The following is a 19,912-nucleotide window of genomic DNA, read 5'->3' on the forward strand; positions in this document are numbered from 1 at the left end:
CCCGGAGCTCAGTGACTGCTGCGGTGCCAGAAGCAGGACAGCAATAAAGCCATTGAACGGTTTGAAAAGGAAACGCGTCCCAGGCTATTTCAGGTCCTTGCAGGGTTTGTGAGCAGCTAAGGGGGGGGGTGTCCCCAGAAGCTGGGCAGGGAGGCTGGGTGGGAAGGGGTCCTGTGGTGCCAGTGCCACTGGTCCCTGTGACATCTCGCTCCAGGTGGTATGAGGGATGCTGTGCCATAGGCGCACGCAGGTGGTCCTGGCCCTGTGCCTGCTGCTGGTCCTGTGGCAATGTTTCCGAGCCCCCATGGATGGCCTCCACCCCTTCCCTTGGGCTCCCTCCCTCCTCGACGCCCCTGCTGCCTGCTGCACCACCTGGGCCAACAGCTCCACATGGTTCAACACCCGCTACAATATGGCCATGGGACCTCTGCTGACTGGTGCAGCCCACGAGCTTTCCTCTGATGTGATTCAGTGGTGGCTGGTGAGTGGGGGCATGGGCAGGAGCTCGGGGCTCTTCCCAGGCTCCATGAATATGTTTGCAGTGGGGCAGGGCCAAGGTCAAGTCAGACAGATGCAATTGGGGATGAAGGGGGTGCATGGGCCCCAGCTCACCACCCCTCCACACCTCTTTGAGCTGTCTGGCACCCTTTTCCTAATACCCCACTGGGTTTTTCTGTGCTCTGCTGGGGAGGAGCAGGGCTCCATCCTCCTTTGGGGCTACTTGCAAGGGGGGGTGTGTGTTCTGATGCTGCCTGTTGCTGCCCTTGCTCCCCCAGACCCTGCAAGGTCCCCCAAGTGGCATCCAGCTCCAGGCCATATTTCAGCAGCTCTTCACTGTCCTCCCGTCCCCGACCATGTGGGACCCATCTTGCTGCAGGAGTTGTGCAGTGGTGGGTAACTCGGGGCGGCTGAAGGGATCTGGCCACGGGTTGCAGATTGATGCCCATGACTGGGTGCTGAGGTGGGTGACCCAAAGGGGCTTGGTTCCCCCCTGCCCCTCCCTGTCTCCCTGGGCCCCTGGCATGCCCCAGCCCCCTGTGAAATCTGCCAACACAAGCCCTGCAATGGCGGGGGGGGGTGAGGGGGGTGAGGGTGGGACGGCTGCTGGCTCTGGTCCCTGGAGCCACCCCACCTGGGGCACACACTGGCCCTGTGTTGCCCATATCCCCTCTTTGCTGCTGGCCAGGGTGACCTGGTGTCCCTGCCTGGTGGGACAAGCAGCCTGGGACTGGCACAACGTGCACCTTAATTTTGGGACATGCCTTCCCACTGTCCCCCAGGATGAACAGAGCGAAGATCACTGGCTTTGAGCTGGATGTTGGCATGAGAACAACCCATCACTTCATGTATCCAGAGAGTGCAGTGAACCTCGGGCCTGGCATCCACCTCGTCCTTGTCCCCTTCAAACCACTGGACCTGCAGTGGGTGGCCAGTGCCTTCTCCACTGGAGAGCTCACGCAGTGCGTCAGCTTTGAGGGATGATGTGGGGTAGTCCTGGGGACCCTGCAGTGCCTCGCTGGGCGCCTGGCACCACAGTTGTGGTGGGATGAAGGGCCCCTGGGCAAGGGTCCTGGCATCCCTCTGCACTGCAATTTGGGGAAGTGGGCACTGACTCATTGCTGCAGGGCTGAGGCATCCTGCAGTCCCATAACCCCCATGGGTGGGATAGTGGCTTATCCTCACTGTGGGGCCATGTGCTTGATGTATCCCTTCACAGAGCCAGTCCAGGGAACGCCGCTGGGCCAGCTCAAGGGGCTGGGGGGTGCCATGTGGCCAGGTGCTGGTGGACACAGCCACCCTCTACCTCCAAAAGAGAGGCCCCAGCAGCCCCACTCTCACTGCTGTTCTCTGGCTTTTGCAGCACATACGTGCGAGTCAAACAGTTCATCAAAGCTGACAGAAACAAGGTAAGGGCTCATTGGGCTCCACCTCCTCCTAGGCAGGACTCCTCTGGGCAGAGACTGGGCTTGTTTTTCAGTGGGATGCAGGCAGAGCCAGCGAGCAGGAGGGCTGATGGCTGTGCTGGTAGTGGTGGGGCTGGCTGTTCTGTTCACAGCATGGTGAGCAGCTGATGGCTCCACCACTCCCCACTCAGGTGCTGATCCTGAGCCCAGCTTTCCTCAAGTACATCCACGACAACTGGACACAGCACCGTGGGCGGTACCCCTCCACTGGCTTCACAGCCCTGCTCTTTGCCTTGCATGCCTGCCAGCAGGTGAGTACTAGTCAGTGGGACCGAGCACTGCCGCTGTATCACCACTGCACCTCTTGTCTGCATGCTCTCAGGGTGACTGAACTCATGATGGCTCTTGCTGATGTGTGCGCAGGTGTCTGTGTTTGGCTTTGGAGCAGACAGTGAAGGAAACTGGCACCACTACTGGGAGAAAAACCGCTGGTCTGGAGCCTTTCGCAGGACGAGGGTCCATGATGCTGACATTGAATTCAGCCTCATTGAGAGACTGGCAGCTGAAGGCAGGATTTTATTGTACAAATGATGCATTTCCAAGAAACTGAAGCCAGGCCATTGTTGCAGGACCTGGCAGGCCCCTGCACTGCCAGCAGCTGCCTCAGCTCCTTTAGCTTGCTTCTACCCTGCAGTGCTGCCACGTGCCCAGGCTCACAGGCCCTGGGATCCCCAGGGTCTCAGTGATGCTTGTGCTAGTCACACGAGCTGGGCACTCTGGGTGCCGGGAGGTGACGCTTTCCCATGGCACCAGGGACATTGCATTTGGCTGGACACATGGTGGGCATGGCTCTGGGAGAGAGGAAGGGGAGATGGTGGGCCTGGAAGTGGGCCTGGAGCCCATAAGCTGCTGTGAGTGTCCCTGCAGTGGCCATGAAGCTGTTGGGTGACAGCAGTGGTGGTGATGGCAGCTGCTCAAACATGGCTGTTCACATGACAGAACTGATACTTCCACCCACTGATGGCTTTTGAGAGAGATTTGTAGTTCTTTGGGCAGGGGGAGAGGGGCATCTTCCTTCCTTTTTGTAACTAAGGAAATATTTTTAAAATTGTATCAAAGAAGAGTAAGGATGGAAAAAAAAAATCAAGTGTGCTGTCAGAAGATGACAGAATCAAGTCACACACGACTATCATTAACATTGGCTTTACTTTTTGAGTCCTTACTGCTGTGAAAAGACAGCACAGTCTATCTCAGGCTCACCCTGCAGAACAAGATCACAGACCCTGGAAACTGAGCTTCCCAAAGGTTTTCGACTCCAGAGCAAGTTTAACAGGATGTCTTCTACTTCCAATCACAAACATGAACATCCTTGAACTGGACTCAGCTTTTCTGTGGCTATTAGTCATTTGGTCTTTCAGTCTATTAAAATCACCAGAGCTCTCCTACTCCTAAGTTCCTATTAGCCTGTATTACTTAACTATTAGCTTCATTGATTTTCTACCTCTCCAGGGAGAATCTCCATTTCTGTGTGTGTCTTCTAGAAGTTTGTCTTCTCCATTATATCCAGTTTCCCACACTGAGTCCAAGTCTTGCACTTACCAGCCCCTTCACCTTCCCTAGGTGCTAAGCAGTGCTCTGTGTGATGCTCTGATGCTTTTCTGAGGTTTAGAAGTAATTGGCTCTCTTACCAAAGACAAGTGATTACTGTTAATGCTTTAACTATGGGTTAAACTCTTGCTGCATTATTTCCATTCTTCTTCCCCCTTCTGATTATTGTTTCAATTCAGTGACAAAGCTGTGAGCTCTGCTAAGTGACTAAAGCTGTTCAGGTCACTACTTTTTGTTCTTCATAAAACATGTAGATACTATCATCCCTTTCCTCACATTGTAATAGTACTACATGATCCTGACCCAATGAATTTATTAAATGTCCTTGTTTCAAGTATTTTTTTTTTTTTTTTTACAAACCCATTTTTTTCAGTATTCTAGCTTGGAAATTAACCGGTCTCCTTACCCACACCTCAAATTGCTTCTCTCCCCAGCTGAAAAAATACAGTTTCTTTTTTTATACTCCTTGGTTTGTAGGTAAGTTCAACTAATTACTCCCCCCTCCCCCCCCAAAAAAACCCCAAACTACTTTCAAATGAATTATGAATTATAGCTTTCTCTCTGCATTATCTGATCCTGTGCCTGTCAACACCCATTATGCACTGTTGGACGAAGTCAACAGTGGAAGAGTCAATACCAAAGCAAACCCAGAGCTGAGATTTAAAGAGTAATGAGAGTTTTACCTCAAAATGAGGTAGGAATCCACAATCTTTTATTCTTCCTCATTATTTGCAAATTTCTCCCAATATAATTTCACATACCCAGCACTTTTCTTTATGATCTACACAAGTGAGTAGAAAAAACCCCCCACCATCATCATGGTATCTGCATACTTTGCCACAGTGCAGGTGTGTTTTATAACTATAATTTCCAATTCAGTACCAGGATTAGTTCAAATAATTTCATTATTCTTCCAAATGCTTTACCAAAACACACAGAGGATGGACTTTATTTCAAAATACAAACGGGGGGAAGTGAAAAACACAATCCAATTTAAAAATATCAATTAAAACTCCAAATGCTTTTTCTGCTGAAACATCAACTTGCATCTTTGTAAGAAGAGCAATCTGGAGCAATTGCAATGCCCCACAGTACAGCAAGCACATCCCAAGTGCTAGGTCTCACCACATTGCCCGGGAGAGCTGGAAGGCAATCACATGGGATTCAGCACATTTTCACAGAGGTCTAGCATATAGCATCAGCACACTCAGAAAAATCTTTAAGAAAAAATTTCAAAAGCTAGATCATGTTGCTAGAAAGCTCCTTTGATGGCAAATTCAATTCATTCGAGGTCTCATGACAATACAGTACATTATTCCTGGAGGCAAACAGAATGCAATATCTCCAGCATCTGTTTCAGGGACAGGGGGCAGAACTGGATGAATATGGTCTGACACAAAAGGGTTTTTACAGTAGGGTCTGCACAGCCAGACAAGATGGCTCATCTTTATAGCAGCATGGTTCAAGCAGTTCCACCCACAAACTAATGCCAAAGAAAGAATGATGGGACAGTAACGTAAGAGCGGTGAGGGCCATCTAGTAATTCCAAACCTCTTCTCTTGTGCACTCAGAAGATCACTTGTGTTTCAAAAAAACTGTTTAGTTCTCCTTAGAGGTTTTTTTGTGGGGTGAGGTTGTTGCTTATTTATGTTGTCTTCCCAAGTTCAATTTTCTTCTGGATGGCACATGCTGAGTGATAGATCAAGGAGTCAATGAATCCTGCAACTAAAAGGGAAAAACAGATGGATCAAGCCAGATATGCCTCAAAGAGAGAACAACTCCCAGGGAAAGAAAACACAAACACTTCATGTCCGTGGAAAGGAATTCCAGCTCCCCCAGACAGAAAAGAGCTGCTGCTGCTCAGAAGAAAAAGGTCCTCATCTCATTAGGACAGACAAGATCCAGTTTGCAGGGCAGAGGTGATCATGCTTCTCCAGAAAAAGATCTCACTTGCAAAAGTAAAAATGAGATAGGCTGAGTCACATGTGTTTACTGATGAGCGAGCATTGTTTGGAGAGGAAGCTGATGCTGAGAGCTTTACCCCATGTCACTGCCCTGACCGAGCTTGCCGAGGTCATGTTTCCCATTTCTTGCCCATTTCACAGTAACCTTGAAAGTAAGTTACTCCACCCACAATGCTGCCCTTTATGGATGCCCTTATCAGAGACTGCAGTGTTTACCCACTAAGGACACAAAGCAAAACAAACCGATGCCTTTAGTTCTTTCTGCAGTATTTTCCCTGAATGTCTCCAGCACTGAAGCAGTCTATTATATCAGTGCTTGTTTGGGACCACAGAAAAGCTCAGAATGGGTCTACTGCACCACAAAACCCAGACAACCCTGGATCCATTGAGGCAGCTTTCACAGGCCAGGAACCCTGAGCTCCTGCCAGGGTGGGAACACAGGGCACCAGTGAGTGAACGAATCTTCAATGCCTTTATGAAGCTTCATGCTCTTTTTTTCTTTCATTCAACACCTCAATCTGAGAAATAAGTAAGTGATTACTTGGCCCTACACAAAGACAGACATTTCAATACTATATAAAGCGTAGAAGCTAAACCGGGAACTGAGTCTTCTGCCTATTACTGTAGAATACGGAATTATTTGCCTTACTATCTGGCCTTTGAGTAACGCTTCAGATGACTGTCTTTTGTAGTTGTTTTGCCCTGAAATTATCTCTACTTGTGGAATCAATTTGATGCTGTAACACAAAAACTGTTACACAGCTGATTTGATCTGTCCTTTAGAATATAGAGTCTGAACATGGCGTATGGCAGCAAACACTGAACTGGCTGTCAGACCTAATCAGTGCTAGAGGGCACTTAACATTTGTCATGAAAATAATTTTTGAAAGCCGTTCCCTGAGTCAACCATAGAAATGAATACGATCAAATGTATTACAGTCAGAAATTCAGCCAGCTGAATGAGCCAGCAGTGTGCCCAGGTGGCCAAGAAAGCCAACGGCGTCCTGGCTTGTATAAGGAATGGGGTGGCCAGCAGGAGCAGGGCAGCGACCATGCCCCTGTCCTGGGCACTGGTGAGGCCACCCCTCGAATGCTGGGTTCAGTTTTGGGCCCCTGACTACAAGAGAGATGTTGCGTTGCTGGAGCATGTCCAGGGGAGAGCAACAAAGCTGGTGAGGGGTCTGGAGCACAAGTCTGATGAGGAGCAGCTGAGCAATCTGGGGTTGTTTAGCCTGGAGAAAAGGAGGCTGAGAGGAGACCTTATCGCTCTCTACAACTATCTGACAGGAGGCTGTAGCAAGGTGGGCGTTGGCCTCCTCTCCCTGGTGATGGGCGATAGGATGAGGGGAGATGGCCTCAAGTTGTACCAGGGCAGGTTTAGGTTGGACATTAGGAAAAATTTCTTCACAGAAAGGGTTGTCAGGCACTGGAAGGGGCTGCCCAGGGAGGTGGTCGAGTCCCCACCCCTGGGGGTATTTAAAAGCTAGGCAGACAAGGTGCTTAGGGACAGGGTTTGTTGGTGGGATGGCAGCGTTAGGGGAATGGTTGGGCTTGATGATCTTAAAGGTCTTTTCCAACCTAAACGATTCTATGATTCTAAATCCTGTTTAACAGTACCAGTTTAACTGAGCATCGTGACACCTGAGGTGATGGGAAAACCTTGCAGATAAAGGTATTATGTGATACAGGTATGTTATACAGGTGTTACGTGATGCAGTAGCCGGCTTCTCAGGTCCAGTAAGATCAGCTGACCACATCTCCAGGCTGGCCCTTCACAGCTATGTGAACATCTCTGACTGTGTTTCAGAGCACCGTGGGTTACTAGCTGGAGTGCAAGGCTGGTCTCTGTCACATGCATGGAGCTGAGCAGATACTGATCAGCTATTCTGGAAGCCAACACTGAGAATGAAGTCCAGACACTCAAATGGCTCTGCAGGAACAGCCTCTCCTTACAGGACCCCGCCTAGCTGTGAGGGCTACTTATCGAACATATATAAAATTATACATGTTCCTTTTCCAGGTTAAGTGAAGGTGGCCTGTCCATCTAGATAAAGACCAGTAATTAATGTCTTCTGGCAGGATAGATGACATGTCATGACTTCCAGCCCATTATGGTCCCTACATACTATCGCAACCCTATTGTGTCACGCTCACCCTTTCACCTAAGATTGTGTTGCCTTTGGCACTCTCCTGTGGGGGTGTGTCCAGCTCCCTACCTTAGATAGAAAGAATCAGTTTATTTACAATTCACTAAGTAATACAATTACAATTCATTAATTCATTAAGATCTTAAAACAGTCCGTGCTTGACTAGCAAATATATGTACAATATCCACTGAAGAAAACAATGCCCAATTAGATAAACAATGAGCTACCTTTTCTGGTTGGTAACTGGAGAGTCCTAATTCTTTTAATAACTTCTAATTGCCTTGATATCATTTTCCACGTGCTCCTAAAGGAAATCCTATACATTTAATAGTATTGGTATTCATCAATTCTTGAATTTGATCTTTTAGAATTTGATATTTCTGGACGTTCTCTGCTGCTGCATCTGCCAGCACTGAGAATGAAGTCCAGACACAAATGGCTCTGCAGGAACAGCCTCTCCTTACAGGACCCCATCTAGCTGTGAGGGCTACTTTCAGTCCCTGCAGAGCACTCACCGGAGCTCCTATGTCTGGGAACACAGTCTGAGACCTATGAGATGGCTACGGCCATGGCGACAGATTTTACTGGCTTTGGTTCCACATGAAAGCAACTATCTGCTTACTGACCCAAGCTGACCAAGAAAAGAATATGGATGCATTCATATGGTATGTGAAAGACTGCATTACTTGAAAACAAAATGTCCTGTAGAGCATCAAAATGATATTATGATAGGCCTACATCATAATGAAATGAAGTATTTAATCAAATGAAATATTGTAACAGGTCTACATCATCTACAGCATCTTCAAAGTCTGCAGTGCCAATTACAATCTGATGCCACTCCCATGGCTCTGCAGAACACGCTGTATCCCCTCCTGAAGGCTGAAATCTCTCCCCATCAAACAGGGATTTATTACCAGCCATGCAGACTTTAGAAAGGGTAAGATGACAAACGTTTAAACTTTAGAAAGAAAAAAGATCGCAAGGTGCAATACCTGTAAATATGCCTCCAACGATGGCACAAACTCCCGTGAGAAAGTGCGTAAAGGACCTAGAATGAAGAAAACAATTTGAACAACCAGCATGAGCTAATGTCAGATAAGTAACAATTAACTAATAAAAACTAATAATTATCATAATGTTCATCAGCACATAAATATGCATTATATAAATATTAATAGCTGATAATTAACAGATTTAACACCTACTGGTTCTAGAATGGAGTTTCTCACTGAGTAGCAGTGTGCTCTAACGAGTGCAATGGCAACCCTAGGAGGCAAGTACTGAATTTATAAACCTAAAGGATGGGCTTTTAATCCCTAAGATTTTGTCCATTCCTACCCAGACAGAATGCAGAGCAGACTGCTCTAATACAAAAACTAAATCCCTAAACACGTTAATACATTTTAAGGTATAGATATTGGCTGTCCCTTATTATGATCCTGAAAGATCAGACAGCTACATACCCCTCCTCTCCCCTGCAATTACCTGCCTGTGATTAATGGAGGACCCGGAAAGAAGGAGGTTCCACACTGACAACATGCAGAAAAGCTATAGCAAATGCAGAGTAAGTAATCAGGTTGGATCAGTGTGGGTGCTGCTGTAGGTACTGGCTACATAAATCTAGTCTTCCCATTAAAAAAGACTTTGAGGAAATTAGTCTGAACCAAGAATCATTATATCAGACTTCTGCTCGCTGCACCAATTTCCTTCTCCATCTTGATACTGGATTAAAATGCTTCAGGTAATTTCAGAAAACCCCCAATCCCTTTCAGATGTTCGCACTGAGAGGAAGGACATCTGGGAGTGCCTCTTCCTCTCCACTGACTGGGAAGGGGCTTGGATGGCTTTCAGGCATTTGCACTGTCGTGTCTAAGCAAGGAGTTTTATGTGTTGCAAAATGACATCAGTGGATTTAAGTGATTTAGTGTCTCTTACCTATGTTTCTCTGTCAGCTTCACCATCATGGGTGAAAGTTCATATAGCACAAATACACCAGGCAGACCCTGGTCTCCTAGTAGCCCGTTGGCTATCTTCTCATGTCGTGTAACTGAAAACTGGTTAGTCCTTACCACCTAGCAGAAAACAAACACAGCAAGTGGTGTTTTGTTAATGAGGAATTAGGAAAGGCTACTAAAACATCAGTTCAGTGAACTGTATCAATGTTGCCCTGCCTGCTCACCTGTTGAGGGCCTGACAGTGGTTACAAAGGATCATAAAGAGCACCATCAGGATCAGGTCTATTTTTACTACAGACTATCAGTTAGACGCCCCCCCCCTTCCCCTCCTGCTAACCGAAAGAATGAGTGATGATGATGAAAGAATGAGTCCCCAGGCTGGATGGTTTTGGCCTCTGCTGGCAAGCAATGGCATAAGCTTCCCCTCTCAACCTCAACCCCAAGTCCACATCATCCTTTACCAAAATGTAGTCTACCTAAGCATGCTTCAGGAGACAGTGCTGATGTGAGAAAGCCATATATATTCAAGAGAGAAAAAAAGGAAATAATGCATAGAAGGGGAGAGTGCCAGGGCTGCAGGATACAGATTGCCCATCTTTATATAAATGAAGATCACCCTGCAGCAGTTCTCCTGCGCCCTGCCATTCTTCTTCATTGTTCATACCAGTCCTATTGTTAGAGCAAATAAATTGGGTTTCTATGAAATGAAATTATGTTCTGTCATCCCTAATAAGTTATCTGACACAAATTATGATGCAAGCTGAGAAAGATACTATCCAGTTTCTTTACCAAATTCTACATTTGGGGGTTCCAAGTACTGGATGTATAACACAGCCCCTGGTATACATCTGGCAGCACACTTGGATCCACAGTTACCAGAAGTGTAAGTATCATGGTCTGCATGGTGACTAATAGAAAGCAATTCTTTTGACAGAAGTCTTTTGAAAACTGAACAACAGCTCTACAGTAGAATGTGAGATTTCATCAAGAGAAACAGAAGCCATGATGGCTTATGGCACTGTGAGGTGGCCATAATAGGGCTCCAATTAACTATCCTTTGTATTTCAGGAATTTCAATCATTCCCAGAAACTGCATAGGCATCCCAAATCCAAGCAGTATGAGCTTCAAACAAGGTCTGAAGATTCTCCCACTATCACCTCATGGCAAGGAACCTCCACCCAACTACCAGGAAAAAACAGATGGGTCCTTTCTAGGCAGGGGACTGAAGGGAGAGTGGTCTATATAAGGATTTATCACATGAGAACGGGGTCTTGCAAACAAGTTCAATCTTTAGGGCAGATGAAGAAACACAAACTGTATCTACCTTTCCAATGGATTCTGTTAGATTGCCCACACTGCTCTAGGATAGCTTCGCCTGAATGTCTGCACTGTACCTACTGTGGCCGTGTGGCTTGTCAGATTTGTGGTTCCTATGCAGCCTCCGACATAACTAATAGTCTGCCAGTGATTTACATTTCAGAGTGCCTAAAGCAACAGAAGGTTGCGTGGATGTGCAGTAGTATGTTGTTTTGATTGCAAGGATATGTGGTACGTGCCAGAGTGGCATGAGTTTGGGTGAAGCGTCTGAGGTGGTAAGGGTTGCCAGTCTTATGGGATTTGTGCAGTGTTATAAGGGAGTCAAATTCTGGCATAGTTTCATCCACATGTAAATCAGTCCTTGCACTGAACAAGCCCCAGAACTACACTTGGGTTTGGTGGTAAAGTGAAGCTGGGCATGGACCACCAATGCAGCATATAAGATACAGAACCAAAACCTGGGAGACACCTAGGGAGCTAAGCCTTCTTATACGTGAATGTTCACAGAGTTACTGGGGCATGTGGCACTGGTCTCTTCCTCACAGGGTTAGATAAGTACACTGGGTAGCACTGGTGGTGAAGTCTGCACAACAGTAGAGCTGCTGCCTCTACTGGTGTTTTCTTTGCAAAAAAAATGTAATAACTTACATCATTCTGCTGCTGTAAGACTATGGGGGACTCAAATAATGACAACTGACAAGTTTGTTTTGGTTTGTTTTTTTGAAAAGAGGTTCTCCGTAGCTCTTGAAATTATAGAATCATAGAAACGTTTAGGTTGGAAAAGACCTTTAAGATCATCAAGCCCAACCATTCCCCTAACGCTGCCATCCCACCAACAAACCCTGTCCCTAAGTACCTCATCTGCCCGGCTTTTAAATACTCCCAGGGGTGGGGACTTGACCCCTTCCCTGGGCAGCCTCTTCTCCAGTCTGAACAACCCCAGCTCCCCCAGCCACTCCCCAGCATCTTTTCTCCAGGCTAAACAACCCCAGATTGCTCAGCTGCTCCTCATCAGACTTGTGCTCCAGACCCCTCACCAGCTTTGTTGCTCTCCCCTGGACATGCTCCAGCAACGCAACATCTCTCTTGTAGTCAGGGGCCCAAAACTGAACCCAGCATTCGAGGGGTGGCCTCACCAGTGCCCAGGACAGGGGCATGGTCGCTGCCCTGCTCCTGCTGGCCACCCCATTCCTTATACAAGCCAGGATGCCGTTGGCTTTCTTGGCCACCTGGGCACACTGCTTGCTCATATTCAGCCAGCTGTCAGCCAGTACCCCCAGGTCTTTTTCTGCCAGGCAGCTTTCCAGCCACTCTTCCCCACACCATTGCATAGGGTTGTTGTGACCAAAGTGCAGGACCCGGCACTTGGCCTTGTTAAACCTCATACAGCTGGCCTTGGCCCAACCATCTAGCCTGTCCAGGTCCCTCTGCAGAGCCCTCCTCCCCTCCAGCAGATCAACACTCCCACCCAGTTTGGTGTCACCTGCAAACTGACTGAGGGTGCACTCAATCCCCTCGACCAGGTCATTGATAAAGATATTAAACAAGACCGGCCCCAGAACTGAGCCCTGGGGGACACCACTTGTGTCCAGCCTCCAACTGGATTTAACTCCATCCACCACATCTCTCTGGGCTCAGCCACCCAGGAAGTTTTTTACCCCATGAAGAGTATACCCGTCCAGGCCATGAACTGCCAGCTTCTCTAGGAGAATGCTGTGGGAGACTGTGTCAAAGGCTTTGCTGAAGTCCAGGTAGACAACATCCGCAGCCTCATCTACCAGGTGGGTCACCTGGGCATAGAAGATCAGGTTGGTCAGGCAGGATCTGCCTTTCATGAATCCATGCTGGCTGGGCCTGATCCCCTGATTGTCCTCCATATGCCTGGTGAGCGCACTCAGGATGAACTGCTCCATAATCTTCCCTGGTACCGAGGTCAGGCTGACAGGTCTGTAGTTCCCCAGATCCTCCTTCCGGCCCTTCTTGTAGGCAGGGCATCACATTTTCCAACCTCCAGTCACCTGGGACCTCCCTTGTTAACCAGGACTGCTGATAAATGATGGAGAGTAGCTTGGCAAGCTCCTCTGCCAGCTCCTTCAGCACTTTTGGGTGGATCCCATACAGAATGAGAGCCACCAAAACAAAAGCTTACAAATGAATGAAAGAAATCACAGCTCTTTCTGCTCCCTCAGGCTGGCTTCACAAGAGTGCATAAGTTTGTCTCTGTTCTCTGGATCTTCATCTCACCCTGGTATCTCCTCAGTAATTTGTTTACCCTACCTAGTCCCAGAAGAAAGACATATTCTGAAAGCAGGGCTGGAAATCCAGCCATGCTCTTCTGGAGGCTAAAAGAGTTTTTAAATTGAAGACAAGCTGATCTTGGGTTATTCTCCAAAGACATTTTTTAGGATCTCCTTGCTGCTTTGACTTCTCCTGAGCATGCTGTACAAGGGAGTCATGAGGGGACATGATGAAAATGGGATGGCCACTTTGATCTAGGTGGGATGGAAGAGGCTGAAGTCTGCTTCATCACTGCTGCAGCATCACAGATAACATTACACCGTAGAAACTGTTACTCTTTCTGGGGTGGTTATATGAAGAAAGCTGAACAGATTGTGTTGCTTCCACCAGAGGTCAGGTATGGTCGGTGTCAGAATATGAGGAGAAAGCCTGAAGGCTTTCACTTGCCAAAGCAATAGGGGGAAAAAAAGGTACTTACTTCACCATCTACTTTCATATACACCGTGGGCACCACTTTGACAAAATACTGAAACATCATGGAAGCTATAAGCAAAGACAGAGAGACACGATTAATAACCAGCGAAGAGCTGGAAAGCTTGATTCACAGCTTAGGTAGACACAAATTGGTTTTGTTCAACTTGTCAGGGAACATGTTCCTGCACAACAGCTACTGGATGTTTTCAAGGGCAGTAAAGTTAATGTCTGACATTAGTTTTCCTTCTACCAAAGTGAATCTTATTCCTGTTCCAACTAAAACCAAAACTACTGGCATTTTGGCCTTAACTAAATGGAAAACTTCCTACAAACCAGTTATCTTGCTATAGTTTTACCAGTACAACTTCTTGAGAATTCTTATTCTAGCACATGAAAACCTTTACATTTAACAGCAATGCCCTAAGAAAACATACTCAATTCTAATGGAGCATCCTATATCAACTTCAGTTAACACTACAGCTTATTCCTGTAGAAGCATGTTTTTTTGTGATGAAAAGGAGGATCTGGATCAGTGAAGAAAAAAAATAGAACTTCTGCTGCTGCCTCAGACTAGCCTCTCCCTTTAGTTCTCTTAAGGATAATGGAAGGCAGGAGTTGCTTTGAAAACCTATTGTCTGTGAAATTCCGTAGACGAGATTATTCATCCATTTCTACAAAAGAAGTAATTCTCATATATAGTATCTTCAGCTGGCTGCAATAAACATAAATTTGACCTGCAGTCTACTTCTCCCACTTCTTTTCCAGAGCATGTCTTCAGTCCTAATTCCTCAAGTTTGCCAACTGGTTCTCCGAGTCCCAGGATGGAAAGCTTCAGCCTACAGAGAGAGTTTTACCAGCCAACTACAGGGTCCCTCTCAGAGAGTTTGTAACTCCACAGAACAACTACGGCATCAAAATCGTATTGAGCATTATGACACTTCTTCATTTTCCTGTATTCCATTTTAAGCACCATCCTTTGATTTGGATACAAGAATTAAAATTGATGGTGGAAAACTTAAAAGAACAGATTCAGGTAGGATTAACAATCCTATCACCATCTCAAAGCAAACGACTTCCTTCTCCAGGCTTCATCATATAACAGTACCCCAAGTACCTGCAAAGACAAACTTTGCAGACTTCAGTGGATCTAAAAAAATAACTAATTTCTGCAGTGGTATATAAAGTGGTACGGTCAGGATCTTTCATGGAAAATGCACACAAGCAGGCTTGTGTGAATAAACCAAGATTATAGTTTGAGCACCAGTAGCATGAGGAGAGAACTGCCTTTCCTTCTCAAGCCAGCAAATTGGAGCTATCTAGAAAAGATCAGCAATGTATCTCAACTTCACTGCAGCTGTGCAGCTGTTCCTGTTGGGTAGATCAACGTCAGGCAGACGCCATGGCTCTCCAGCAACTATCAATTAGGCCTTTTTTCTCTATCCTGCACCTTCTGGTTATCTCCTACTGCACACAGTAGCTAGACAGGCCTCTCCCTGAACTACACCTGATGTAGGCATTTAATAATGATGTGCTGTATTTGCTGTTATGCATCCATGAGCACTGAAGAGAGATCTTTTGGAAAGGTCACAGAATCAAAACACGGTGGCAGATTTGTTGCAGATGAATGGAGGCAGCTGTTCCAGAAAGAGCAGAAGGTGGAGGACTCCACGTTTTACGGAATGCTGTCCAGGTTCTCCGTAAAGACTGGGAACTTTGATCCTGTTCTCTTCTAACACTTACTAATACAGGCACTGAAAGAGGTTTCTCTCAGATGGCTTTTACCTTGCTGTGCAGTGACGTCCGTCCCATCCAGAGGGTTCACAATGCCTGGATAATCCCTTCCAAATGAGAGATGCTTGATGTAGTGTGTCATATTGATCTGAAACGGAAATGCTAACAACAACTCAAAAAACTGCACAGCATCTGAGGGGCAAGGTAAGTGGCCTATAGTTAATTATTTGTTTATTTTTCTGAGTGTGGCTCTGGAACAGAGACAGGTCCTCCCTTACTCTGCATGTCCTAACACCAAACTCCAAAGCACTTGCTCTTCTTTTTTTTATTCACGGGAGATTCCAAGATGTGGAATTTCTCTTTTTCCTGCTGGAAATCCCCAGATCCTGGTGGCCTTCCCTCTCATCTACAGAGCAGGCTCTCCCACCCACTCCTCTCCCTGCACCATGCGGTCAGCTGCCTCAGTGGCAAATGATACGGGTATCATTTGCTTTCCTCCCAGCACAAGATAAACTCCCAACAGATCCAGAAGCAATTGTGAAAATGTCAACCTTAGAAAACTGGGAAGTACAGATTAAGGAGCAAGACAGTCTCTGGAAGAGCAGACCAGGCTTGCCAAGCAATATGCAGATATCCCAGAACATATTTCAGAGTCCTGTGTGAAAGCAGGTCCCAGGTTCTGCTCAAGACTCATAAAACCAAAGCTGTCTGGGATCAGTACACTAGGATCTCAGTGTTGCAAAGGGAGGGAAATCCAGAAGGAAAATAGACAAAGAGAACTAGAACACAGTCTTGGGAACACTTACATTATCAAGTCCAAAGCTCTGTAGATCATGAACTGTAACAGAAAAACAGTTTAACAATATTGTTCAGACTGTGATAACAAGCATATCTATTTACTTTAGCTTATAAGGGAGCTCCTCTTGTTTCCATCGTGATCTCAAATGGCAATAAAATTGCCTGAGTTTCTCTCCTGCTTGCAGTAGGGCATGTGATAGATAAAAATGCTGCAGTTCCCCTCCTGACATAGACTAGCCACTGCTAGAGTGAAGGAAAGTAACTTTAATTTGGGGTTAATTCAGATTAGGTATTTCAGTCCTCACCTGAAGGCATTCTTAATCTAGGGCAAAAACAAGATCCCAGGAGCAAGCAAGGAATCTCACTGCTATCTCAGTCATCACCTGATAACACCTAACTCCCTTAAGTACTGTAAAACACAGAGGCACAACAGATCTAAACTAACAACTGAGCAGAGCACATGCCTTAATATCAAATGCAAGTGCCCTAAAGAAACCATCACCATCGTAGCAACTCTCAGCACTCTGCCTATCAGCCTTGTTACTGCTGCCCAGAGAACACATAGGGAAAGGAAAAGTCTTTGAGGGGACGGCCTAAGCAGAGTATTTGCAAATCACTTGTGGAGCCAGGCTGACTGTCACCAGCGCTAGGATATGGGGAATTTGGCCTCTCTCTGCCCTTCCTGCATGCAGCAATATGACGATGCTGGCAGCACCATGTGCCCCCAGAAGGGATCTGGCAAAGATGAGGGCAACGGGAGGCAATACCCATCTTTTGGTTGGCTGCTTAAATGACTCTATGCAATGCCAGAAGCATCAGTCTCAGGATGAAAGTGTAACTTGCAACTCAGTTTTGATATCGCTCCTACCAGGTTTATCCAAAGTCACACAATCGTCTTAAAGTAGCCAGAGCCTGTGGTGCATTTTAACAGGTAGATTTCTGAGCTCAGGAAGCCAGACCTCACCTTTCACCTTAGCAAAGAAAAACACACTTCAAAAATAATGGGCTATTCTTTTAGGAGCTGATGGAGTCAGATCACCAAGTGCTGCTACATTATTAACAAATATTAGGAATGCTGCTCCCTTTAAGGGTTTCTGATATACAGCCTAGCACAAGACAGGCTACAAAGCTAAAGAACTGATTGAAACTAGCCTCTTCTTTAAAACATTTAACACGAGTGTCCTGCAAACTCATTTTTTCCCATTAACACCTGTCAATAAAACACCAGAAGTTTTACTTGTATTTACATAAAACACTTACTAAACCCAAAGATATATACACACGAAACAGAGAATGTACAGTTAGAAAAGGAAATGCTAAGCCTAAACTATACTTCTAATACTCTGATCCAGGGAGAGGCCCTTGCATTTCACAGTTAAAATGTTCAGTTCTCAGGAACTAAGGCTGCCATCATTGGAATTAAGGCAATGGTTCTTGGAATTAAGGCAATGGTTCTGCAGTACAAAAAACTCAGTGCTGCACTGGCTTCAGATATTCCTGTTGCTGTCTCTGACAAGCATGCAGACCTATCGCTGCCACTAGCACAGTGGTTTTGTGTGTCTGTGCTGGCAACTGGATCAAAGTACTCATTTGGCTTTAGAAAAGAAAATCCTACTAAAACATGTGGAAATAGATATGAAATGGTGGGCAGGAAAAGGGAAGAAGGGAGAAGTGGCCTTGGGATTATGCTATGCTGTTTTTCTTAACAGTTACCAGCAACACCTTGTTTCATGCTGCAGTATTATTTGCACGTAAGTCAAGAGTTAAGTGGCTTAGCTGTCACTGAAGAGTCAAGTTCTGCTGCCTTTTGTACAGGCACCAGCAAGCTAACCTTCAGTTAATAACAAAGTTCTACACAGATCCTGGTGCTGGTGGATCTGCATTTAAACTGGACCTACAGCCAAAGGAATAAAACAGTCTTTGTCCCCCCATCTTTCTGTTGATGGCTTGCTCCTGTCCCACCCTTTCGGTCAAGAGAACATCAGAGAACATAACAGGCTGAAATGTAAGTATTGCTTTATGTGAGGCTATTTTTCCAGACAGAGCAGCTCCAAAGTAAGGTTAATCACACAGCCACATGCACACTTGTGCTGGCGCAGTGCAATGATGCACAGGGAGGGACAGGGATGCTCCCCCTGGTAGCTGTGCTCCTAGAAACCTATGCAGGATTACAGCTTTAACACATATGAAGAGGGAGCTGAGTACTGGTAAGGCTGACAAATCTTACAGGAATAGCGCAGTACCAGAGAACTTCAAGGGCAGCACTTGAGAAAGACCAGTCATTAACTAACCTGTTATACTAGATTCACATCATGCATGACCAATTTTAACAGTTACAGCTATCCAAACCAAAATTTCCCCACTGTGCTCTACTATGCCTTCCACAGATAAAAAGCCGACTAATTAGTTTTTATAAAACTCATCTCTAATAAATGATTTACAACTCTGCAAAAAAGCATGATTTATACATTCAGTTTCTAAAACAGTCTTCCACCAGACCACAGGTTTATTTATCTCTGATCACTGAGTATTATGCTAAGCACATGTGTATATACTCTAGGTTGCAGATAAATGTTTAGCAAGCCATAGTTTACTTAAGGTAAAACAACAGGCTATTTACCCTGCTTAGAGAAGAAACAGAACAAGGAAACAGAACAGAAGATCTTAAGAGAATGTCAGCTAGGACCAGAGGCTGTTATTTCTGAAGAAACATTAAACACATTCCTTCCTTTCTGTAACAGCTTCTTGCTGCAGCTAAGTGCCTAGCTAGGGAAAATAGAGACACCTGTAAAACATCGTAAGTTTGTCAAGAAGCCTGTTTCTACATAACCTAGTTTTCTTCACTGTTTTAGTAACACAGTTTTGAGAGCTGCTGTCCATCTGAAGAATTCGCTCCACCTTGCATTTCTGACCTGCACCACCACAAAGCCTCCTTAAGACTCTGAAATTCAGTCCTTTACCTGTAAAATGGAGTTAACGGCACTTAGGACCACTCAGGATTCTGTCAATAAACACATTAAGACTGTGAGAAACCCAAGACACAGCTACCCAAACACATTGCTCCAAGGTGAGCTAGGACACCAGTTTTCAAACTGGGGATGAATTTTCTGGAGGAAAATATCTTACAGGAGCACAGTGGCAGGAAGATGATGAGTGGCATAAGGATGCATTGCAAAGAAGGGATTGAGGCAGGGAGCAACACAGAAAATATTGCAGCTAGGGGAGGGAGTGAGCAAAGCCGAGAGCCTGAGCCCTCTACCAGATGTTACTGGGTCAAAACACCACTTCTCAAACCTGTAATCACCAGGACTATCTTTAAAAAAATCCAATCGCTTACAAACCCTTGGAAAAACCTCCTACAGAGTATTCTGAGATTGGCAGCCTTGGTGTGTGAATTCCCAGGAGAAGTTCTCTAGCCTGTTGTACAAATGACGTTAAATGAGACAATTAACAGTTCTGACTTCAAAAGCCAGAGTTCTCTCCAACGTGTCACCATGACCCCCTCAATTATATTATCTGCACAGAACAACTAATAATCCGCCAACACATTATCTCCAACGCTGATACATTAAAATCATTTAAGACAAAGATTCTCAACCTTTTCCATCTGGTGACCTCGTTTACCACAGAAGAATGACCTGGGATGGCTCTCCTTTTAGCTTTCAGGAAATCTTCTCAAATCCCAGCCTAGATCAACAGCTCCTCCCAAAGGAGATTTATGGGCACAGCAAATAATAGAAATTACATTAGTTCTGTAGTAAACAGTTGGGGG

General features: G+C 45.8%; 2 protein-coding genes across 4 annotated transcripts in view; one reads left to right on the top strand and one right to left on the bottom strand.

Annotated features, from left to right (window-relative positions):
* The window catches only part of LOC104125426 (CMP-N-acetylneuraminate-beta-galactosamide-alpha-2,3-sialyltransferase 2-like), a 5,478-nt gene extending 1,632 nt beyond the window's left edge, over positions 1-3,846 (top strand). Inside the window, exons 1-7 of one of the 2 annotated variants that reach the window (XM_035893252.1) lie at positions 7-93; positions 215-481; positions 777-961; positions 1,281-1,460; positions 1,862-1,907; positions 2,096-2,215; positions 3,159-3,846. In XM_035893252.1, coding sequence (XP_035749145.1) covers positions 227-481; positions 777-961; positions 1,281-1,460; positions 1,862-1,907; positions 2,096-2,215; positions 3,159-3,356 — 984 coding nt within the window. In that variant the 5' untranslated portion in view covers positions 7-93; positions 215-226 and the 3' untranslated portion in view covers positions 3,357-3,846. Of the gene's footprint in view, positions 1-6; positions 94-214; positions 482-776; positions 962-1,280; positions 1,461-1,861; positions 1,908-2,095; positions 2,216-2,327 lie in introns of those variants that run through there. The other variant, XM_009637876.2, reaches the window with a different exon arrangement.
* A 619-nt stretch (positions 3,847-4,465) lies between these two features.
* ERGIC3 (ERGIC and golgi 3) overlaps positions 4,466-19,912 on the bottom strand; it is a 35,948-nt gene continuing 20,501 nt past the window's right edge. Inside the window, exons 6-11 of one of the 2 annotated variants that reach the window (XM_035893270.1) lie at positions 16,149-16,180; positions 15,394-15,490; positions 13,616-13,680; positions 9,562-9,698; positions 8,619-8,674; positions 4,466-5,237 (exon numbers count right to left, since the gene is read on the bottom strand). In XM_035893270.1, the coding sequence (XP_035749163.1) occupies positions 5,158-5,237; positions 8,619-8,674; positions 9,562-9,698; positions 13,616-13,680; positions 15,394-15,490; positions 16,149-16,180 (467 nt within the window). In that variant the 3' untranslated portion in view covers positions 4,466-5,157. The remainder of the gene's footprint in view (positions 5,238-8,618; positions 8,675-9,561; positions 9,699-13,615; positions 13,681-15,393; positions 15,491-16,148; positions 16,181-19,912) is intronic. The other variant, XM_035893267.1, reaches the window with a different exon arrangement.

Source organism: Egretta garzetta, unplaced genomic scaffold (assembly GCF_000687185.1).
Source record: "Egretta garzetta isolate BGI_Z169 unplaced genomic scaffold, ASM68718v1 scaffold440, whole genome shotgun sequence".
NCBI classification, from domain to species: Eukaryota; Metazoa; Chordata; class Aves; order Pelecaniformes; family Ardeidae; genus Egretta; species Egretta garzetta.